We start from the raw sequence: 25720 nt of genomic DNA, 5'->3' as shown, positions 1-25720 counted from the left end.
TATACTAACTTCCATAAGAACATTCCCTTTGAGTCCACTGATTAGTAATTGCCACATTAAACTGAGCCATAGTTTGGAAAATCAAAACACCTGGGATGATTTATTTTGCCAGAAGAAGAAGAAGAAGAAGAAAAGAGTCCTCTTATTAGATATAAACACTTCATTTCCTAAATGAAAGTATTTCTTTTAGAAAATATTAAAAAGACACTAAACTGATTAGTATTAAAATATGAGGGAAAAGTGCAGTCTTTCCTACCAGTTGGATATCGTATAACTCCAAAATAGTTTATTTTAAAGGCTCTCTCCTGCTTGGTTGACAAAACAGAGTACGGCATTTCACATAAACAGAGGTTTATATTTATTTGGGAGTTAGGAAAAGGAAAAGGTTCCTATTTAGATTTTAGCAAAGGACAAGAAATGAGGAAATTGAAGATACGCTTTGACTTTCAGCTACGCAGAGCTGACTATAGACCATACTCCACATCCTATGCATTATCTGGATAGAAACCACAGGTTATCCTTCCCTTTAGCTTAAGTATGCTGAAATGTGACCATGTAAAAATTACTTAATGTGGAGCCATGAATTTCCTTCTCCATTTAAAATTAATTTAATTTGCTCAATTCTTTCATAGAACTACTTTTGCATTCTCTTTGTGGGGAAGTTATCCAATTACAAATCAATAACTGGGAAAACTGAAATGGTAAAAACCAAAGCACCAAAACAGCTTAGGAACTTACAATGTCCATTCCCGAAATGAAGCCTTTTTTCATCTGCATTGTGTTTTGACTTGTTATAGCCACAGAACCTGGAGGTTAAGTCAAGGGAAGAAACACAGAAAGAAAATATACGTAAAGCAATTATCTATGTGCAGAATGTGCAAAGCACAAAAAAGTAAAGCATTTTCCTCAAACAATTAAATGCTTTAGTAAAAGTTTAATGACTTCATATTTTCTAAATCCTTTATAGAAAGCCTCTTTCTCTGGGGACTCTGGAAAGCTGCCTAATGAGGAGATACGTAGAGCTGATTCCCCACTGTGCAGACCCCTTCAGCTCAGTTTTTATAATAGCCTTAGAAAGTGTTTATAGTTTTTTTTTTTTTTTTTTAAACAACTGCTGTTAGAATGAATGAAGGGTAAAGTCTCCATTGTTAGTGATTAGCGCTATGCTGCGTTACCAGTGTTCTGGGTGAGAAAGTGACAGGGAAATCTGGGGCATATTTGAAGAGTAAGAGGATAATTGGAAAAAGAAAGTAAAAACTACAAGTGAGGTCAAGAGAGAGGAGAAGTGGAATGTGTTGAAGAGTGGGGCAGGAATTTAATGGAGGAAAGAAAAATCAAAACTAAAGATGGAGAAAGAAAAGAAAGGGAGGAGAAGAAAATCTAGATCTAAGTGGAGACATGCTTATTTGTTAAAATACTTCATGGACCACAACCTTTGGATGTTAGTGGCCACTGAGGGGAGGCAAGGCAATAATGAAAGTAAGTGGTAAAAGAGCCCGTGGACTCACCTCCCGATCAAGACGTAGGTGACGACTGTGAGCAGGATAATCGCCACCGCCGCTGAAATGGCAATCATCACTACTTGGCTGTTTTCCCCAGAAATGGAGAAAGCTGTGAGGTAGAGAAAAAAAAAAATAAGAAAAGGCCAGGCATTAACACACCATAACTAACATCTGCACAGAGAAACCATATTTACACTGGTTTTACCTGAAATTGGCTCACTGCTTAAGCCTGTATAGATAGAACTCTTCATTTCGTGTAAAAAAAAAAAAAAAAGAAAGAAAAAAAGAAAAAAAATTTCTTACAATGGCGCTTGAAATTTCTAATTAGTAAGATAAAGTATTCTGTTTCAATGGCATCAATCAAACACACCTTGAGTGCCTAGCGTGTGAAATATCCTGGGCTGGTTTTGTCTATCCTCACTACAGAGAAACTCACTGGATAAACCAGAAATTACCAGAGGCACATAGAGAACAGGTAAGAGTTCCAGGAACAAAATGATAAAAACAATCTAATCAAGCTTGTTTAGCCTCCAATATCTAGAGTTATTTAAATGTTTTACAACACATACCACCAACAAATTGTTCTTCCTGTATTTCCTACCTTTGTGAATGGCCCATTTGCTCACTCACTCACCTAGATGAGGTATTGGCAAAGAAGGCCCAGGGATCAAACCTGGCCTGCCATCAATTTTTGTAACGCCCAGGAGTTCACATTATTTTTATATATATTTTTAATGGTTGTAAAAAGTTAAAAGAATATTTCTTGACATGTAAAAATTATACAAAATTCAAGTTTGGGTGCATAAGTAAAATTGCTTTGGAACACAACCGCATTCAATTGTGTATTGTCTGGCCACTTTTATGCTACAATAGCCAAGTTGAGTAGGAACAACAGAGACTATACACACAAGGCCTGACATTTATTATCTGTCCCTTTACAGAACAAGCTTACTGACCCTTGAGCTAGACCAATGCTTCTCTAACTTCATTTGAACCACTTGAGAATCTTTTGGAAAAGTTGTTTGTGATCCAGTTGGTCCAGAATGGGGACCAAGACTGGACTTTTCTTGTGAGCTTACAGTGATGCTAATGCCGCTGACCCAGTCAACATTTTGACTAGCAAAGACATAGACCATAAACATGAAGTCATCTCATCTTTTCCCTTTTGATCCTTCAATATCCAATTAATTACCAAACTCTTTGAGTGTTTTAGTTTATGTCTTCATTTCCCTTCTGGATTACAATTAGAAATTCCTGATTGGTCTCTATTTACATGGCCATCAGTGTATTCCTTCTAAACCATGAATTTGACCATGTCGTTCTCCTGCATAAAAGTTTTGCAGGGCTCTCCATCACTTTTAAGATAAAATGCAAATTCCATACCAGCGAAGGTAAAGCCATTTAAGAATCTAGTCCTCTCTAACCCCAGCCTCAGCTACTAACAAACTCCATAAGAATCCCGATCTCTAGACCTTCTAAAAATATGCTCAGCTCCTGGAACAACCCCATTCACATGCTCATATTTTAACATATATTACTCTTGTAATAAATGTCGGTGCACAAATGAATGAGGGATGAATGAAAAGAGCTTAGAAGACAGAGTTTGATTATTTGAATACCATCTCCTCTCCAGAAGCCAGTATCTGATGTTCAGCCTCATCAACATCTAACCTTGGAAGGTTTTCTGGAAAATAACGCTGCTTTAGGAACAGCTAGGTGATACAAATGAAGAGACCTGGCAGATAGGCTATGAGAAGTTTCCTCAGCATCTGAAAAAAAGAGCTCCAAGTGTGGCAGGATGGCATCCTCATAATATAAACTGCTGCAAGCACTTTATTCTTTACTACCAGCAAACTGTTGTTTACACCACAGTGGCAGTCATGGGAGTGCCTGCTTCGATCTCTCCGCTGCCAAGCCTGCAGTGGCAGACAACCTCCAGCTGCTACCCCTTCAGGACCCACCGCAGCCTCCATGCACGGGCCATGCTCCCCTCCATGACTAACCGCCCTAGGGGACCAGAGCCAGGCCCTCCCTGCTCAGTGCAGGACTCCTCAACAGCAGTCTTCATTCTGGGGCTCCTCATGGTGAGACCCTCCGAGCTGCACTGCTGTCTGAGGCTCCTCCTTCTCCATGCTTCTCTTTCCCTCCAGCTCTTCACAGACAGCTGGCCTACATCCCAGCCAGAGGTGCTGCTTGACCACTTCTGCTCTTCCTGCCTGTTTCCCCTACCTACATCTCCCCCTATAAAGCTCTTGTAATTCCATCTTCACATCTGCCTCCCAGAAGACCTGGACTGATACATACCCATGCATGGGACATTGATCTGTGATTAGTCTGCAAAATAACTTAACCTAGTGATTCAATAATTCTCCATAAGCCTATAATAATAACTTGATCTCTTACTTTCCATTTTGTATCCTGTAATAACTTATAAAGCCCAGCAAGTTCTACCTTCTCTGCACATTTTAGCCAGTTGATAAAATAAAGGTCAGTGAAACTGGGAGGGGAAACATGGTAGAAGAAAGAGGACTTCTCGATTTCTTTTTCTGTCACAGGCAGTAGAACATCTCTGCAATTTCCTCTAGCTCTAAATAGCTATGGATCCTGGAGACTATCTAAAGCACATAATCAAACTGATCATTTTTGCTGGTGAAATTAGCAAACACTTTAATGAGTAATATTGACTAAATGCATAATAGAGTTGTCCAATGACTTTATGTGGCATGCTGCTAAACATTGATACCTATTATGTGTCTTAGAAACTCATTTTGAATATTTACTCCCACAAGCAAACTGCTTCTCCTGTTTCTAGCTAGGCACTGCCCATTTTAGTATAGCCTGTACATACTGCCAGCTTCCTCTCCCTAAAGCAGGCTGGTTAGGAGATCGTTCTTGTGAACCAGAATGCCTGGATTTGAACTTATATGTTCTCTGACATAATATCTCATTGTTGTGAGGATTAAATGGGTAATGCAGTTAAAACACTTAAAACAGTGCCAGGCACATAGTAAGTGCTTAATAAATGCTACATATTTTTATTATTTCATTTCCTCAGTGAAAAATTGGCAAAAAGTGCTATGGATTCCATGTCTACCCACTGAGGGTTTCTAGACAGTTGACTGTATTTCCAAGCATGCCACAGTTTCATACTCTTCGTACTTCTTACTTAGGAGATGTTGCCTTGACTCTAGGATGCTTCTTTACTCCGACAAAATCTACCACTTTAACATTACATATATATACATATTTAATTAATTAATATGCACATATATAAATAATATATTAATAAATATATTTTAATATGCAATCACAGCACTGGATCAGTACTCCAAAACTTGGAGATTCTAGGGTCATTGACCTCACTTATTGGTTATACAACCTGAGGGAAAAAAACATATAAACTTTGTGTCCTAGGCCACATAAAAAGGAAATAATAGTATTTGAATAGCTTACAGAACAGGACCAGATAAAATGATTTATAAGAATGCTTAAAATAGGGGCGCCTGGGTGGCTCAGTGGTTTAAGCCTCTGTCTTCAGCTCAGGTCATGATCTCAGGGTCCTGGGATCGAGCCCCGCATTGGGCTCTCTGCTCAGCAGGGAGCCTGCTTCCCCCTCTCTCTCTGCCTGCCTCTCTGCCTACTTGTGATCTCTCTCTGTCTATCAAATAAATGAATAAATAATCTTAAAAAAAAAAGAATGCTTAATATATTATCACATAAATACATGAGTTCTAGTATCAGACCCGTAATTTACCAATGGTATGGTTTTGGAAAACTTGCTTAAACCTCCCTATTTCTCAGTTTCCTCATCGGTAAGAGGAAGATGATAATCATTGTAAAAAGTAAGACATTTTAACCAAGTTCAAAAAATATTATCTAAATTCCAGGTAAAGATATACTTTGTTCTATTGAAAATTATGTATATGTGTTATGAATGAGAACTTTTCATATAATTTATAAAAATAAGAACTAGAAAAAATTAAAAAAATTAAAAGTACAATAAATAGTAAATTGTTAAAAGAAATCCAAACATGAGACTTTATATATATAATATATGTAAATATTATATAATATATAAATATCAATATATAACAAATAAGACTCTTATGTTCTTAGAATTTTAAGAAGATATCATTTTTATTAAAAAATATAGAAACTCAGGGGTACCTCGATGGCTCAGTTGGTTAAGTATCTGATTCTTGGTTTTGGCTCAGGGCATGATCTCAGGGTTGTGAGATCAAGCCCCACATCAGGCTCCACACTCACTGGGGAGTCTGCTTGAAGATGCTCTCACTCTGCCCTTACCCCCTTTCTCTCTCTCTCTCTCTCTCTCAAATAAATCTTAAAAAAAAAAAATAGAAAGTTGAGTTTTGTCTTTTTTTTCCCGGCTAAGACAAAAAATACTTTTTTTTCCTCATTTATATTTAAAGGCTGGAATAATTTTATGCTGAAGCAGCAAGAGTAAATTGATTTTTTTTTTTTTTAAATCAAAGTGAGGGGAGACTCGGTGAATCAGTCAGTGAAGTGTCTGCCTTCAGCTCAAGACATGATCCAGGGTCCTGCAACTGGCTCCCTGCTGAGCAGGGAGTCAGCTTCCCCCACTCTCTCTGCTCCTGTTCCTGCTCGTGCTCTCTCTTGCACGCTCTTTTTTGCTCTCTCTCTCTTAAGCAAATAAATAAAATCTTTAAAAAATAAATAAATAAATAAATAAAGCTGCTCAACTCAAAGATTTTTATAAATGTAGAGGAGGTGTTAAAAAGCTCATCTTTTCCTATCCTCTCTTCAACTGCTCTATCAATCAGTGGAAGTATTGCAAATATAAAACTTATCTGGCAAAACCCCAAGACCCTATAGTTTTCCAATGGGATTATTTCTTAAACCTCAGACACTGAAGCTTCAGAAGTGGTTCATGCAGAAGGCCACTCCAGCAATATCTATAGTAAATCTGGAGTTACATTCATGTATTGGAATTTGTTGTTCCCTTTGCATATTTACATATCAGATAAAGTTAAGTGCTGATTAAGAACATGCATGCGTGGAACATAATGAAGGTTTATCTAATGGTGATCTGACCCTCCTGTCCCTCAATATACCTAATTACTACGACAGGGATATAATGCACATTTGTTTCTTTCTCTTCCTGGGATTTGGGATCTTTCTTGGTAATGCAAATGTAGATTTTGTTGTTGTTCCCTTAAATATCATTTAAAAGTTTGATAAAAAAATTCAATTTGTAATCATTTCAGAACAAGAAACTTTTCTGCAATGACCCTGGCAGGCAGGGAGGAGCATGCAACTCTTGATCTCAGGGCTGTGAGTTCAAGCCTCTTGTTGGATGTAGAGATTATTTGAAAATAAAATCTTAAAAAAAAAAAAAGAAAAAGTAAAAAGAAACTTGTTTTGCACTACTTAAACATTAACAAAAATATTTAGAACTACTAATGTCAAATTGCAATTAAACTTTTTTATTGTGTCACATAAAATTTTAAATTTGTTTTTAAAACTTGTTCAGATGTACTCTCATGGCAATTTGTACCATTTTGATTTGAATTGTCTCAGAGAACGATTTCTCCTTGGAACCTAGTCCCAGAGTGAAGACTGTTTGGAGAAGAATCCTGCATTAGTCAGAAAAGGCCTGACACCAGTCCCCTTGCAGTGTTTAGTCCACAAGGGAAGTGTGGCCCGTGCATGGTGGCTGTGGTGGGTCCTGAAGGAGCAGCAGCTGGAGGTTGTCTGCCCACTGCAGGCTTGGCAGCATGGAGATCCGAGCAGGCACTCCCATAACGCCACAGTTGGGTAAACATGTATATCCATCACGGAGGATTAGGAGAGGTCTCGAAGTATAGACGTATGCTTTTGAGGATGGCAGCTCCCCTTTGAGTTAGAAGAATTGCCACGTTTCAGCTGTGAGCTAATAATTTCTAAGAACACTAGGTTATCAGTGCCTTGCAGGAGGTACAGCTTGTTATTATAAGAAGCCTTTCTAATCACCTGACCAAAAGTGTGCCATAAAATTACTACCTGATAGAGTAACTATTACACTAACTTGAACAGTTTTGATAATTTATGTTAATCTTCAATGTTTCTATTAGATATGGATTGTGGGCATAATAAAAATATTACTGTACCGAAGCCAACATGATTTTAATGTCATGAACAAAATATTTAAGTAAGAAATATGCATGCCAGGAGAAATGGCAAATTGGAAAAAATCAGAAGAGATTACTTTGTCCTGAAAGGGTTTCCTTTCAGGACAGTGCAGGCCATTGTCAGACCTTTCCCAGAGAGTCTCTTTCTAAAGGGTGTTCATCTTTGATTGCCTTTCTAGGCTATTTTACAATTGAATTTAAGTTGCAGACAACTGAGTGATATATATAATTTCTCCCATTAAAATTAAAATAAAACATTCACTGGAGACATAAATGGTTTATGTGCAGTAGAAAAGATTACTTCAATCATTACATTTGTTGTCCTATAGGATATTAGTCAGTTTGGGGCAAATTAGTAAATTTGTTTAAGTATTCCTGATTGCCTATATAGGTACACACACAAATATGTATTCATATGTATATATGTATCTGATCTTCAAATTTTCCTTTAAACCTGTTTAATCTAAAAAAATAAATAAATAAGCCAGTTTAATCTTTTGGAGGATATAATGAACATAAATAAAATATAGATAAATACATAAAAGTCTCCTCATTAATTAATAAACTAAATAAAATCCTTAGTTTGAATGTGTGTTCACTCTGTATTAGTACTGTGGCCATGATATTAACTTTTTAAACATTATATTTCAGCAGAGGGTTTTTCTAATCCAAAGCAAATACATTTGAAGGAAAGAAAAATACCACTGGGAAAATGTTTGCCAATTTTAGATGTATTTATGCCAAATTTGGTGTCAGACACATAAGACTATCCAAACTGCTTGTGAATGTGAATGAGGTGATAAATCACGATTTAGAAAATCCTCAATCTCCAAGTGACACAAGATGAATGTGTTAAGGATTAAAACAATATTAAAATCCTCATGGATATCAGCAAGTTTTTTTTTTTTGTGTGTGTGTGTGTGTGTGTGTGTTTTAAATAATTCACTGGATTATGCAATGAACCCAGGACATCTGGATTAACAAGTACTGAGGGTATGTTTCCATATTACATAATTTTCCTCAAAGCAATTTATGGCCAGTAGAGGACCAGTAGCATTTCAGCATTCGAACATGTTTGGTGTGTAAAAGAGAAAAACAAGAACCCAGATGCATACCCACACAAACACAAATCTGCAGACTCAATACCATACAAATTTTCAAATATTTCAAGCAATTTACTTTCAGTGTATCTCAATATGTAAGTATTATCTAAATGTTAACAATTAAAATTTAGAGAAAATGAGAATGAATTATCAGACACCTTTACAGCAGCCCTCTCCCAATACATGACGCTGAAATAATACGTACAGTCTGGGCTAGTTTCAAACTCAAACTTGCGACTGTTGGTCCCGTATCCAGCTGCCGTTCGGGCTCGGATTTGGAATACGTAAGTAGTGTCAGGCTTGAGGCTACTGATGGTAACGTTCGTGCCTCTTGCCCTCAGAATGGTATAACTTGTCTCTTGCTCCTGCTTTGAGGTAAGAAAAATCATGTTAAAATCATATCTTCATAATGCTATCAAATGATAAAAAGGTGAACCACTCAAAACCAGTTCTTTCAGATTTTAACATAGAGCATAAGACACAGAAAAGAAACAACAATCATTTCACTCTCTGAATGCAGTAGAGGCATAAAGAATTTCCTAACTTGGGTAAAATGATTTGTGTCCTGCACATGAAGCAGGGAAAGTTTTCATTCTTACCAGTTCGTGAATATGCCAGGGAAAGTATCTTTTCTTCCAGGCTAAGTCTGAATGAAAGCTTTGATCTAATTTCAAAAATAAATGTACAATGAGGAAAATACTCCTGTGAATTAAACTTAATAGGAATGCCCTACTGATTCTCAGAAAAGTATTTTTTATTGATTATGAAATATTAAACTCAGAAAAGGTCCAGGTTTTAGTATATGTGCTGCTGAAGTGAGCACAAGTCTAGGTTTTACATATAGCTCTACATTCATAACTTTCTAGGCATCAGTTATACGTGCACTGTATTTATTCTAAGTCACTGTGGTTTAGTAGAGACAAATATCTCTACTAAAGAGATATTTCCCCAAAGGATCTCCATCAGGGGACCCTTTGTATATTGTATAGAAATTGTATATTAGGGGATTCACAGTGCACATTAACAGGAAAGTTTTTTGTGTGTCGAGACTTATATAGAAAAAATGGATTTACACAGAATTGTGTTTTTCCCCTAAGGCACATTAATATACATGGAGTATTTTATGGGGAACCTGATTTTGAACAATGGTGGAATGTCCCTGCACCTGGGGTGAAACCTAGAGTGGATATCCTTAACCAAAATGACATAGAATATTACAGAAGTGTACATTACAGATATTTTGTGCTAACTAGTTAAAGAGGCTAGCTATGTACTAGATAACATGTAAGCTGGTATATTAAAAAATGAAGAGGATCAAATATATTTATTTTACAGAAATAATTATTTTATTTGTGAAAAAATTTGTTGAGCCTATACCCAAAACTTGACTCTGTGCATCACCATTAGTGAACTAGTCAAGAAAGCTAGACCTTACAAAGCTTAAATTCTAGGGAAACATTCAAAATATTTCTAAGTATTATATACATTTGGGAATAATTTTTAAATTTATGTATGTCTGATATAAATATTTATATAAGCAGATATTAAAGATAATATTGCATGTACATTTGTATCTAGTTTTAAAATGCTTAGGGAATAATGAATAGATACAGCCATTTTTTTCCTTCCACTTGTTAATATTATTTTAATACAAGGATGTGCATTGTACTTTGTTAATAAATTTGAAAGTTCAGAATTTTTTTTATGTTCATAATAGATATAAATATAAATTAACTGCATTTTTAAATTAGCCCTGTAGACCTAAAGTTTAGGTGCTTCCTGGCTTTGCTATCTGAACTGAGATGTGTCATTTTTCTTTTTATTTTGTTGCATCGTCTATAAAACATGGATTGTTACATTTGCCCAAACAATCTTGTCACACTTTTAAAAATAGAAGATCATGATCAGATGACTATTTCACAGTGCTGTCTACAGAGGAGGACCAAAAGCCAGCAAATAAGTTATCTATACTAAGACTTTAGCACAATGAAGTTGATTAGGTCTCTCTTTTCTTTTAATGAAAGGAACGTTCCTTTTCCCGCATTGGACAGTATGGGGGAAAAAATAGCATCACATTTAAGAAATACATTAACCTCAATAAAGAGAATAACTACACAATGCAAATGAATGTTTATACATTATGCTTTTTTGCCAACTGATCATACCACTAATTCTCATGTCTCTAATAATCCATTCTCATGTAGAGCAAGACATGTATTACAGGAAAACACACTAAAGGAGGGGTCATGGCTGCCAGGATTCAAAACCGAGACCTGTTCACTAGCAATGAGGCTGTGAGAAATTCGAATAATGCCACTGACTCCGTTTTCTTATTAGTGAATGAACCCAATTATCAAATTTCATAGGATCATCAGACAACTCAAAATAAAATCATGTACACAAAAGTGTTCTATAAAGTATTATATAAATATAAATACGCAATTTGATTTTAAGTCATTTGCAAATACTTTGTCAGCTGCCCACAAATATGTTTTACTCACATTAGTAGCTATAAAACCATCCAGCTCTGATAAGATCTGAATATCTTACTTTCGAACCTATCTATAATTTATAACCAGGGAGAAATAAGTACCATTTAGAGGTGATGAAATACTATAGCCTACATTCTACTTATAAATAATCATTGTACTAATTTTTATAATTGAATTATGGAACCACAATTTTATGACATGGAGCAAACTTATCCATCCACTCCCACCTTCCAAGTTACCTTGAAAGTATCAAGAAAGCTTTTCATTGCCAGTTCAATAATATGATGGCTTTGCTATTAGTTCAATGTTCCCATCTGTACTGAATGAAATTCACGTGAATGTGAAGGTCAGGAAGTGATGCTGAAGGCAATGAACTAAGGAGTAGCTCGTCAGTAGGCTAAGGAATCACTGTGAAATAATTGGTAGAACAGGGGTCTCAGCAGAGGACATAAATGTCATTTCTAATGCCATAACTCGATGGCTTAAGTTTGGTACTGACGTCTTTGCTGTGACATATTGTTATAGAATGGGGGATATTTGACACAATTATTTCAAAACCCCCCTACTGATAAATCAAAGGTATCACACGACCAGAGTTCCAAAGAGCTTTACCGCTTCTTAGCAACACCATTGGGTTCTTTGCAAGTATACAGCTCATGAAAAGATTACCTCTTTCCCGACACAACCCAACCCTTTCACATCATCTCCCCACCTTTTCATAGTATTTGACCTCGTAGTCCAATATGATCCCATTAGGGTGCTCAGGTTCCTGCCAAGATAAAGAGATGCTGTTTCTGGACGTTCGATCCTTCTTAATCGTCATGACAGGCGATGGAGCTGTAGAGAAACAACAGGAAGGGATCGTGGGAGGACACAAATCAATCCAATTAGGAAAGGTGGTAAAGGAGCACAGAAGAAGAAAGGAACAAGCAAATGCAGGCCATCATTGCTCTTATCTTTGGCAAGAAAGCACTATCTCCATTTCAAAGGCTCTGGAGTATTAATCTGGCCCCATATCAAGCCCCAGCAGCTGGATTATAGCCCTGGTACATACAGGCCTATGGAAAATGAGCTGAGATTTTCAGCTGCTGGTGGACTAGTGGCAAGTGAGCAGATGTTTTCAATCTGCTACTATAATGTAAGCAATGAAATATATTTGATATATTAAAAAAAGAACCAAACATCAGGGCTACCTATTTGTTATAACGTTGCAAAGTTATTAATGCCAGATTCTGCAGTTCATTGATAACATTTTCATATGCAACTCTGTAAGAGGACTGGAATCTATTATGCAAAAGGAGTCCCATGGTATCTATAGGTAATAATAATATTTAGTGTATTGTAAATGGACAGGGTTTAGAACATATTATAGTAGGTCTTGACTTTTCACAAAAATCTCTCATGAATAAAAATATTTATTAGGAAACAATAATCATCTGCTTTTGTATTTTTATTTCGTAAAATGAAAATATTTATTAAGAAGTACAAAGGATAAATGAAACAAGATGGGATTGGGAGGGAGACAAACCATAAGTGACTCTTAATCTCACAAAACAAACTGAGGGTTGCTGGGGGGAGGGGGTTTGGGAGAAGAGGGTGGGATTATGGACATTGGGGAGGGTATGTGCTTTGGTGAGTGCTGTGAAGTGTGTAAACCTGGTGATTCACAGACCTGTACCCCTGGGGATAAAAATATATGTTTATAAAAAATAAAAATTAAAAAAATAAATAAATAAATAAAGAAGTACAAAGGAACTGACTGCTCTTTGTGTCACAAATCTCTGGATAGATACTGAGGTATTTTACTGGGTGTTGACTCTATATTGATTATGTTTTGCTATGCATTATCAAAAAGTACAGAATAAGAATAAAAAACATCTGTTTGGATCAGATATCATACAATCACCCTCATTTCTAATGGAAGATTAAATATATTTTAAGTGATCTCCCACTTTAAATCCTTCCATTAAAAAGAAAAATGCATACGATCCCTCCGTGTACTTCTGGTTTCAAAACTCAATGTTGGTACACTGGCCAGCTGAAATATCTCACTGTGGGGTTCAGCAGCAACCCGTCCTGAGGGAATGTAACAAAATAAACTGCGAACATGAAACAACCCCAAATCAAGAATCCTCACGTGTATTAACTATTGATCATTTTCACTGCTAAACAACCTATTTTTTTATGAAGATTTTTCTCAGGTCGAGTACCATTAGAATCCTGTGTATTTGTATTCCCTTTAATAGCTAGCATTAGAAGTTTTGTATTTGTGGATTTGATGTTTCTGTGATTGTCACATGCTGACTTCTGCGTCTAACTTCTCAAACCGTTCCTGTACCTAAATGCCTTTCATTTTTACTCCTCACTTAAAAATAGAGTTTTCATGAAGCCTGCCTCATGACACTTTATTAGAAAGGGTAAGTCTAAATGAAGAATCTATTGCAGTAAGTTTCCCATCCTCCTATTTCTATTATTTGTAAGAGCTTATGAACTCTTTTGTAACTAAAGTATCATTAATTTAATGGCCTGGAAATGATTATTTAATCTTTTGCCAAGGAAAAATGTAGGTGTTGCTTTTCTGATGGAAAAGTAAATACATTTTCTTATTCATATTTTGCTCCCATTAGCAATTACTGTCATGTAACTTATCATAATTTACCTTTCATACTTAATTTTCATCTATTCATTGTAATAATTTTATTTCCTGGATTGGCCTCATCATCATCTTACCTTCCACCCCCCTGACCAGTAGTGGTTTGATGCTCTGAAATTGAATTTAAGCAAAGGATAATTTATTTTGGTTATATTTAGTTAAAAGTTTATAAATGTATTCAATGTTTCTAAATATATCACTCAGTTGTAAGTAAATAAAAATGTTAATTTTTTGAGAATTCTTTTAACCTAACCATGTTACTTTAAAAAAAAATAGCAATTCATTATCTAATTGTTAATAGAAAAATTATAGTCTTAACATCCTGGGAAATAAGTTTTGCTTTTTGTACAAAAACAGAGAAATTCCACGAATTTTCCTGCTGATTAAATCCACTAAAAGAGTAATTTTAATATATACTTAATGGGGCATTTCAAAGATGGTTGATGTTGGAACAATTTCCTAATAAACCCATGGAGATCCTACATTTATTCCATATCACCAGGAAACTGGTATATTTTCCCTAACAGTTAAAATACACTTTCAAAGAAATTTTGAAACTTATCATGCATGACATCTCTCCTTAAACACACACACACACACACACACACACACACAACAAGAGAGAAACACATTCATTTCAAAGAATGTGAAGAAGATTGTATTAGCTTTTTAATGAAAGCTTTGCAGGCTGTTTGGGGTCTGCCCAAATTTTACTGCTTCTGCACTAAGCAAGGCTTTATAACTGTTGAAATTCTTCAAAGGTCTCTGAGCAAGCTGCAGGGCCCTGTTTGACTGTAATAAATAGTCTTTTGTAATTCCACACTTACTTAAGTAGAGGCAATTGCTCCAAGCTTGTGCCATCTCTAAGTTAAATGAACCTTTTCTGATTGCTGCTTTTAGGCCCCTGTTAAGTCATTTGTTCTGCTCTTTTAATACACGCCTCTTGTGTTGGCTGCATGTCAGCAGTTTCAACCCAGTGCACCAGCTGGAATCCCGTTACATTTAGGTAATGCTCATTAATATTTTAATATTAATAAATAATTAACAGAACTTGTTTTTCTCTCTCCTAATAAATAATTTTAAGACATGATAAAACGTACTTCAGGAAGAGTTGAATTCTATGGGCACGCCTCTGTATCAATGCTTTTTAAAGTGTTTTCTAGAACACTCTTAACTCACATCTTGAAGTATAATTCATCCATACTGCCTCATGCACTCATAGAATCCGTAATATTAATGAGAAACCATAATATGGACTACATTTCTTTAGGTTAGTTTCCAGGTATTAAAGAGTGATTTGTTCAAAGTACTAATTTCTAATATCCACAGAAATTTCTTTCAGTTTATTATTATGTTGCGTAAGAGAACATGGTTTTGCAGTGTATATCATAAAATAGATTTGATTTATTTTGTCTTCATTTCTTTTTTTTTTTTTTATTTTATTATTTGGAAGAACGGTGGGTCATAGTTCCATAGGATGAAAAAAAATCATCCCAAGACTAGAGAAGTGCTCAGTGCTAATGTAAGAAGTACACAGGAGGAGAACAAGTCTTCCCCAGCAAACTGCAGGTATATAAGGAGAAACAACAATTACTTGTGAACACCCCGATATTTCCAGATTGGGCGTTTTAATCTGGTGCCTCTTTTATATACCTTAAATGATATATACCTGAAATGATTCTCTTACCAAGATGAAGAAATTGATCATAAAGTAGGCTATGGTGAAACTGGTCAAAGCCTCTATATAGTTTAGTAAATGCAGACTTCTGCAAAGGGGAATATATATATATATATATATATGTAATAAGAAAAATTAAAACAGTAAGAAGGAACATGGTAACATGAAAAATTAAAACAATAGGAAGGAAATAATTTTTAGTAAGTTAATAGCCCTCTTTAAAATAATACCTTGGTGTGTAAAATACATTTTGTGGTATTGGTGTTTGAGAGGAAGCAAATATTTGACCCTTAGCTTTTGCTATTCTGGGTACAGTTAGTTATACACATGTCCTTTGGAGAATAAAGAACGGAGACATGATATACTTAGTAAAGTAAAATGTATTATATTTTAACTGAAATATTTCTTAAAAGAATACACATACAAGAAAAATGTTGGGGGGGGAAGAGAGGTTCATGAATCACACAGTTATCTGTCCTCTATGAAGCTTTCCTATACTGACACTATACCACTGAGAAGTTCTGAACACTCCAGGTACTAAAAAAAATATCTTGTGTTGCCACAGTGGACTTGCTCATGGCTCTTTCAATTAATTCTTCTTTAAATTTTTTCTTTGTCATGACATAGAGCTATAAAGATTTTCAGATATTTTCACCTTATATTGTCTACTAGTATGTGTTTTGTAAAAGCTGGTATCAAAATACTTTTCAATTGTTATTCTAGGGAGACATCACTTTCTGGGAACGAAGGATTGAATGCTCACTGGGTGCTTACTTCCCTAACACCAGACCACTGCATCTGGCAGCCTCTTGAATCACAAACATGCAGTGGCTAGTCTAGAGGACAGAGAAACAACAGAGTATAACCCTTAATAGTTAATAACCGAACCCTAGTTATTTATTTATAGAGGAAAGGTAAGATTTCCTCTCATTGTCAGGGTAACCTGAGCCATTGACTACATCTAATGAAATAATAATAAAAAAAAATTACAATGTAGAAGCAAAAAATGTTGGGCTAAAGAGATTTCCTTGTAAAGAGATTGAGTTAGAAATGGGGCTTGTTGGTTTACAATTTGTATTTGAGTTACACTTGATACACTTACATGCCAAACCTACTGACAGACATGGAAGAGATTCATTATTTTAACTACGGTGTTTTTAAGCTAAATTTACCATTATTCTGAAGCTAAAATATGACCCATCCTTAGAATCAGGAAGTCAAAACTTCAAAATTCAACTCCTAAAGGATCTGGTTTGGTTTGTTTTTATTGGGACTTTCCTCTTTCTGGGTTTGGGAATTTCTAATGAACCTCTGAGGTATCTGTGGTTTAGAGATTGGACAAGTTAAAGCAAAAACAAAAAGGATTCAGTATTTCTTTTCTAAGTAAGCCAAAGCTTTTAAAAATTATCTCCATGGGAAAATGTCATGCAGTAAATGGTTGAAAGATTTTTACTTTGAATCAGACATGCCTTTAAAAGCATTACTCTTTTATATTTTTTGTACCATTCATTACAATGCCCACTTAAGAACATTTCCTTCTTGGGTTTTGGGGTTTTTTGTTTTTGTTTTTTTGTTTTGTTTTGTTTTGTTTTGTTTTGTTTGGAAGTGAACCCTTCTATTAAATCCAGAAACACTCTTGGGTTTGAATTAGCATAATCATTCATAGCTTCATGTTCTCAATCTCACCACCCTTACCCTGATTTCCTCAACCTGTTGTTCTCTGGAATTTCCTGTTTGGGTCTCAGGACTCACTATCTCTACAGCCTAACCAGTTTCAATTTCAGCGTTACACTCCTTTATATATTCTCCCTCACCAAGAACCCTGCATGCCAAAAGCTTCAACATCTGACAGCTGATGAATATTCTTTTTTCAACTCTAGTTTTCCAGCACTGCTTCAATTCAAACTCTTGCCATTTTTCACCTGGATTCTATACTTTTCATCTCAATTGTTTCAGAAATTCAATTTTCTACACATTTTGATGACTTCTTATTTTATAAAGTAAATGAAATATTAATATTCCCCTCCTTCAAAATTTTATAATTTCAAACAGTTTTTTTCCCTAAACCTATTAGCTAAATAATAAGAGTCCAAAAGAAAGGTTAAGGAATCTACATTTTTAAGAAGTTTGTATCGGAAAACTCTTAAGATCATATATTTGGGAAATTCTGGACTACAGTTAAATACATATATTGAAATTTATGACATAATTATTAAGATTCCTCATAAGACTACCACACACATACAGTTTTAGTATTTAGTGCTCTCCTTTCAAATTTCAAATTAAAATTCTAAAGCTAATTTCTTTGGTCATCTGCCCACAATGTGCTGCTACACTTGCTATCTGGATCTCTTCCTTTTTTCATCTGAAAAATCTCTTGTATTATTATCCTTAGAAATCAATTGCTAATATAATTCTCCCAAAAGCCCTTCCTGAATCCCTTAGGCAATAGTTAATCAGCTTCTTCCTCTGTTCTGATATACAGAATAGTTGTTCATTCTCTTAATATTTAGCCCACCACATTGTGTTGTAATTACATAATTTACTTACCAGGTGTCTTCCTACTATATTATAAGCCCCTCAGAGTCTTCGGTGCCTAATGTCATGACAATCTTGCATAAAACTAGCTATGCACTTTGGATAGCTTTACAGTAAAATATACAATATATTTTGTGGTTATTTCCTTTGAAAGATAAGTTCTATTTAGCTCTTGATGTTAAATAAATAAAATTCTAACCAAAATGAAACCTATAATGTGTTTAGCAGAGATACCATTATCTATAAAATTATGTCATTAATTTTCTATAGTAAAGAGAAAAATAATTTTCTCAACTGAACTAATAGTGATGGAAGAAAAACATTTTCAGGCATACACATTAAAGATAAATTTTGAGCAATACTGATAGAAGAAGGGTTCATTTCATAGGTGTTTATTGCATGGATTCTTCAAGAAAAGATTCCATTTTTCTTTCTTTTTTTTTTTTAAGATTTTATTTATTTATTTGACAGAGAGAGATCACAAGCAGGCAGAGAGGCAGGCAGAGAGAGGAGGAAGCAGGCTCCCTGCTGAGCAGAGACCCTGATGCAGGGCTCGATCCCAGCACCCTGAAATCATGACCTGAGCCGAAGGCAGCGTCTTAACCCACTGAGCCACCCAGGTGCCCCTCTTTTTTTTTTTTTTCCAGTTGCCTTCCACATTCCTTATTCTTTAAACCAAGTTCTCCCTTTTTTTTTTTTTTTTAAGATTTTTATTTATTTATTTGACAGAACACAAGTAGGCAGAGAGGCAGGCAGAGAGAGAGAGGAGGAAGCAGGCTCCCCGCTGAGCAGAGAGCCCGATGTGGGACTCTATCCTAGGACCCTGAGATCATGACCTGAGCCAAAGGCAGAGGCTTTAACCTACTGAGCCACCCAGGTGCCCAAACCAAGTTTTCCTTTTAATGTCATTCAATATCCACATAGAATCAGAACAATCCTCAAATATGTTGTTTTTAAAAAAATAAAACCAAACAAAACAAAAAACCCTAGTTTGTCCCCTCCTATGTTTCTCTTTTATTCTCCTATTATTACCACAGCCACAACACTTCTGACACCTCCGGTCACCAAATGTGTGGGTTTTCCCGACACCAACTAATTCTATGACACCAGCTGGGTTTTCTACAATTTAAATTCTGACACTATCTACTGGAAATAGCATCAGATCCCACAGGTTAAGGGCTCAGTCCTACGAGACTGCACCCCACTTAGATACCAACTACCAAATTGTAGGCCCCCAGGTTACTCACAACTTCTGACCTGGCTACAAATTGTAGGTTCCCATGACCCCCTTCTTCAGTTTGACTTATATGCTAGAATAGCTCACAACACTCAGGCAAATACTTATATTTATCAATCTATTAAAGAGCATGATAAAGGAGATACAGATGAATAGCCAGATGAAGAGATACACAGAGCAAGATCTGGGAGGGTCCTACGAACAGGAACTTCTCTCTCTACTGGAGTTAAGGTATCACTGCCCTAGGACAAGGATGTGCTCACAGACCTGGAAGCTCTCCAAATGCCATACTGTTGGGATGTTTATGGAGGCTTCATCACATAGGTGTATTTCCACCCTTCTCCCTTCTCAAGAGAATTGGGTAGCAGGGCTGGAAATTCCAAGCTTCTAATCATGGCTTGGTCTTTACATTGACCAGTCCTCATCCAGGTGCTATTCAAAAACTCACCCAGAGTCACCTCATTAGAATATAAGACACTCCTTGTACCCAGGAACTGATAAGAGTTTCAGGAGTCCTATATCAGGAACCGGTGTCAAAGACATAATACTGGAACAGAAGTATGCTACTAGTGTTCTATTATTTAGAAAACTACAGGAGTTTGTAGAGCTCTGTGCCAGGAGCAGGGAACAAAAACCAATATATAGTTTCTGTTATCTCACATAGGTGATATGGCTTTAAAAAATCTATGGAGGGCAAACCACAGGTTTCTAAATACAATGTTCCGAAGTGAAAGAGGTTAATATTGATAAAGACCTATTTTAAAACTCTTGTTGTTCACTTGGAGTTGATTAATCTCTGAAATAAGGAATCACATAGGTAGGAGGGGTACCTAGGTGGCTCAGTTAGTTAAGCATCCAACTCTTGATTTCAACTCAGGTCAAGATCTCAAGGTCCTGAGATAGAGCCCCTCATGGGGCTCCACACTCAGCATGAAGTCTGTTTCTCCTGCTGTCCTTCTCCCTGCTCAAGCTGGTGCACTCTCTCTCTTTCAAATAAATAGAAAATCCTCAAAAAAAAAAAATTAAGGAATCAGTTATGTAGGAAATATTAGAAATTAGAGCAAATAAACATTTTTTTGTCAACTATTTGTCTTTGAAAAATGTAGTATACTAGAAAATTTATCAAAAGTATTGAAATCTTGGGAAAACTCAGTTAACATCTTATCCAGCTTTTGAGTACAGACAAGGTTATTTTAGTATAGAAGTTTCCAAAGATTAAGGGCGATAATTGTTGAATGTAGCTAATGAAAACATGGTGGTGAGAAAGGATTAGGATGCAAAATCAAGCCCAGATGAAAGAACAAATCTTAGGTTATAACCAAGCTAACCACACTGTGAGTTTTTGTTTGCTTGTTTGTGTGTTTGTTTTAAAGCACTGAGGAAGTAATAAGGTCTCTTCTGACTTAGAGTCACTCAGGGGTAGAGCTGCTACATTCCAGCACAAGACAGACAGAACTGAATCTGGACCTTGGGAGCACTCTCTGTGGAGCTCGTGACAAAGGGCTTGCTGCTTTCTCATTAACTGCAGGAGTGGAGAAGTATGACTTAAATACATGTTAGTGCGGAAGGGGGCTGACACTTACCCTGCTTCCATTTTACAGAAGATGGTTAGAAATCTAGTAAAAAAATGAGCCCATTAGGCTGTTTGATCCTTGTGCTCAATGGAGACAGAAAGGGGAGAAAATTTTACATTGTATTATTTACATTATATTATGTTATATTTGGAAACAAGGCAAAATATATACAGGTCTTAAGTAAATTAAACTTTTATTGGCAAATTATAACTGTAGATAGATGGAAAGAGGCCACTGATAGAAATACTCTATATTTTGAGTGGAGTGGATATCTTTGTCAAATGTCATTGAATTTTACACTTACAATTAATACAAGTTACTATATATACATGTTATTTCCATTTAAAAGAAAGTAAAATATATATATATGCATATATATGTGTGTGTGTGTGTATATATATATATATATTTCTTTTTTTAACTATCTTTCTTTATTTTCTGTATTCTTGATCCTCTGGCATCTGAAGCCTTGCTGACTGGGTGGGGATAGACTGCCTCTCCCAAGGTTAGCCAATTCCTACAAATAGCAAAGACTGACCCAGGAGAGTGCTTTTCATATGAAATTAATCAATCCTGAGCCTTCTCTATCTGAATTTATACTCTAGGAGACAACATTTCCCTGCTTTAATCATCCCAAGGCTCGGTATCAGACAGCTGACAGGTCCCTACACCTCAGAGTCCACTGAAGTTTTTCTAATTGGCTAATCCTAGGTCTACCTATCTTATCTCACCTTGCCTTTCTGACAGGAATCATCATAAAGGCTCTCGCCCATGCTTTCTACTCATTCTTTCTGCCTCCTAACTGACCCTGATACTCCTCTATGTGGCCTCTATGGTGTGGCAGTCCCCCCTTCCTCTTGGGAACTGTGAGTAACAAACTATCTTTTTCATAACAATCATCTCTTGACCAATTTTTGGTCTCACTATACCTGAATAATAATAAAAACTACATTTTAAAACAACTAAATAGTGTAACATTGTCTACAAGTTATTGCAAGCAATAGACGTCCTCTCAACAGCACTATGAGGTATCTAAGAAAATACTTGGCATGCACACAATCTTGTTATAACTTTTTGTCTTAGTCCCATCAAATCCAGAGCCTTCCATGATGTCCTGTCTTTGATGTCTAACCAACAGTAAAGGTTAAAACCAGCCTATCGCAGCTTTAATAATAGCTTTAACCTCTTATGCTACTTAAGGAATAGGTGTTTCTGTACTTATAAAGTTGCTGTCTGTTGGGTTCCTGTGTCTCTGTTCATCAGCAGTATGATTTTAGCCAGATAACATCAGCAGTTAGACAATATACACTAAATCATGAACTAACACTTTTGTCTGTACCTACCCCTACTTGGCAATGCTGAGAGTCAAGGTGAAACATTTTGTTCTGTCTTTACCCCATCCTTTATGGTAAAGAAAAGATAAGAAAATGAAGAGAATGATACCACAGTTGCATCTGTCCAAGATTCTGGATTAATTATGTAGTATTAATTGGGGTTTTTGTCAGAAGTAATAAATAACTAACTTTAATTGAGGAACCAAAATTTGAAACACATATACATCCATACATGCTCACACACACACACACACACACACACATAAACACACACACACACATACACACGCAGTCATGCATTCATGTATTTGTATGACTTCGAGTGTGATCCTGTAATAACTTCACTTTCACTTATATATGTTCTTGGATGAATGATTTATTCCCGAAGGAGTGACAACTGTCTTTATAAGTATCACATGCATGAGTGAGCAACCATTACTGTTCATTGTTGTATGAATCATGAATTTTTATAGTGCATTATCCCTCTATAAATGTACACCATAGAAGTATATGTTACATCTAAATATTATTGATTCTGTGTGTGGAAGCAGAAAAAATGTTGACAGATTGTGCTTAGCATATGGCATATGTAGGTCTGGCCCATTTGGCTTGTATGTGCCTAGCAATTCTACCCTAAGTGCAGCAGAAACCAACTGAAGCAGGAAAGTCCACTTTCGGAATCACAGAGGCTGATCTCTTTCTCAAGGAGCTGAAACCTTCCATACCACGAAATCTTCAAAGGCTGTTCAAACACTGGAAATCAGATTTTCAAAGTTAGCTCAGACTTACCAAATTTTCTTACGTATAGAAATACTCATTGGCTTGGGGGAACAAAAGGGGGGGGGCAAGGGAAGAGTCCAGAAAAGAAGATCTTTGAAAGGTCACTATATAGAATGTAGAATATTTGATTACCATGAAATCAACTTCCTTAGCAGCCCTACTTCTATGTTACCTTAATGCTAGGAACTTATTTATGGTATGGTTATATTCTTAAAGAACACACTAGTCTTTATTTGTTAATTTGAAAGAAATCACCTGAAAAATATATTTTTTGAAGATTATTTATTTATTTAGGAGAGAATAAGGGAGCGGGAAGCTCAGGAGCACAGGAGGAGGGGAAGAGGGAGAGAAGCAGACTTTCCATTGAGTGCAGAACCAGGCCCAGACCTTGTGCTGGACCCCAGAATCCTTGAGATCATGACCTGAGTTGAAATCAAAAGTCAGGCACATAAGGAACTGAGCCACCCGGGTGCCCCTCACCTGAAAATTTTCAAGTAAAATAGGAAAAAGTTAAATGCATTTGGCAATTCCATGACTCTTGATATGCAGTCTACATCTCCTCAAATTATGCATCCCAAACCCATTATCTGATTTCAATTAAAATTTTAAAAATTAAGTAATAAAAAAGAGGTTGTGATTATCAATTTTTTGTTGTCTAGCAGTCTGAAGGATGCAGGTGGGAATTATGCTAATTCAGGTATGTTTGCATATTTATACAAACAAAATGCACACCAGCAGGGACTTATAGAGTTTCTAAAAGCAATCATGCTTGCAAAATTCCTATTTTGGCTGTAAAATTTGCATTGTTCATGCTTGCATTTAGTAATACTTCCCAAATTCTTTTTGTTTCAAATTCCCTCTCTCCACTCCATATCACTTGATTAAGAAATGCAAGCACTCAATTGTGATAAATAACATTTTACTTCCCACAAGCAGAAATTCTAAAAAATTTAAGCAAAAAACAAAGAGGAAATTGCAAAGGCAGACTACCTGCTGCTTAATTTCCATGATGCCTGTGGTTTGACCTCTTTGGTTCCAGGCATAAGATTAATTTATCTAAAGAATTTTTGTCAAATACCTTTTGAGCTAGCATGAGTTTTGGAAGAATTTAAATTCTCAAATCTATCCAAATAAGGAAAATACATCAATACATATTTTTGCCATTATGTAAACTCCACATAATTGACCTCAGAATTTTAAGAACTGGAGCAAATTAATTTTCACATGTAACATAAAAATTTTAGCACATTAGAAAAAAATAGCCTAAAGTTATTCCATTTTTGGATTGCATAAGTAAAGCTAAAAAGAAAATTATGTGGATACATATATAGTAATACTTGTTTCTTTTAAGAATTTGGCTTTCACTTTAATGTGTGTATTTAGTTTCCTGCATTTCTAATTCCCAATAGCTAACAGACAATTATCTTTAGTCTACACAGAGCAAGAGTTCTCAGACAGTTCTGGGCAAACTTCAGGAAGGAATATAGTTCGTGTTATCTGAGGTGTGGAAATATTCTAAAATTCATTCCCAAGTTTGTGAACTCAGGTCACTTTGTGTTGAGTTTTATTTATGAAAAATTAAATTCAATATGACGACTCTTAAATTAGAATTTATGTTTTAAAACTTGAACTTTAAAGGCAATGATAGGCTCATCATTACTTATTAAGGGGATAAAAATATCCTAAAACTGATTTGTATGGCAATGGTTGAATCAGTCAGAAGAGTTACTAAAAATTATTGAATTGTATACTTGAAAAGGGTAAATTTCATGAGATGTAAAACCCACCCCAATAAAGTTACATGTTTATGTATATATGTATATGTAAAAGAGTAATCTGAAATAAAAATTAGTACACATAGTTTACCAGTACTGACGTGTGGTTATATTAATTATATGGCTTTGAATAGTCTTGAAAATTTTTCTGCTGTGTTCCAATTTTTTTCTAATTTTCAGGCTTGTTTGTTGAAAAAAAAATTGTATTTGTGTGAAACTATTTTATAGGCAATATTACTTAATACAGACCTGGTCTGTCAGATTTCTTCTGGAATTGAAAAACAATAAGCCAAGAATCATTATTATTCACATTACACAGTCTGTGGTTTAGCTTTAGAAACATGCTTTTCAAGTTAAATTTCCTTCAAAATGCACCTAGCTAGAAAAAAACAAAATAAGGGAAAAATGCTACAGGCAAAGCAAACTTGAGGTTTGAGAGGTCTGGCAGTCCATTCTCAAAACACAACTGGGTTTTTCTACTCCAGCTACATTATACGGGGCTCACAGTTGGTTTTCAAATACACATTTATGGATCTATGTGTACATCTTGGTTTCCTGGATGGTTAACATGTAGTACTTTTATTTTTTGTTAACCTTAGGAATAACTGACTGTCAAATTGATTTGGGACTATAAAGGCTTGTTTAGTACTCTGAAAGGGGATCAGGGAACAAGAGACCTTGTAAGGCCACACGTTGGATTCTAAACAATGTATACAGTTTGTAAATGAGTGCAGGTGGAATGAATATTCCAATAATATATAATGTTCAATATAAAGCATTCAAAGCATAGGCAATACACATAATCTATATAATGTCTGTGTTCTTTCCATTCATAAATTCAGGGGAAAAAGTGTATACAAAAACATTGGGAAGTTCTTTTGATAATCCACTACTAGCTTCTAGTG

General features: G+C 35.6%; 1 protein-coding gene across 2 annotated transcripts in view; it reads right to left on the bottom strand.

The window, feature by feature from the left end:
* Positions 1–25720, bottom strand: part of EPHA3 (EPH receptor A3) — a 364189-nt gene that overhangs the window by 67652 nt on the left and 270817 nt on the right. The window contains exons 6-9 of one of the 2 annotated variants that reach the window (XM_082745038.1): positions 11959–12083; positions 8960–9122; positions 1509–1611; positions 739–806 (exon numbers count right to left, since the gene is read on the bottom strand). In XM_082745038.1, the coding sequence (XP_082601164.1) occupies positions 739–806; positions 1509–1611; positions 8960–9122; positions 11959–12083 (459 nt within the window). The remainder of the gene's footprint in view (positions 1–738; positions 807–1508; positions 1612–8959; positions 9123–11958; positions 12084–25720) is intronic. The other variant, XM_082745039.1, reaches the window with a different exon arrangement.

Source organism: Mustela nivalis (genome assembly GCF_964662115.1).
Source record: "Mustela nivalis genome assembly, chromosome: 1".
In the NCBI taxonomy this organism is placed as follows: domain Eukaryota; kingdom Metazoa; phylum Chordata; class Mammalia; order Carnivora; family Mustelidae; genus Mustela; species Mustela nivalis.
The sequence above is the reverse complement of the archived record's forward strand: the minus strand, read 5'-3'. Positions and strand labels throughout refer to the sequence as shown.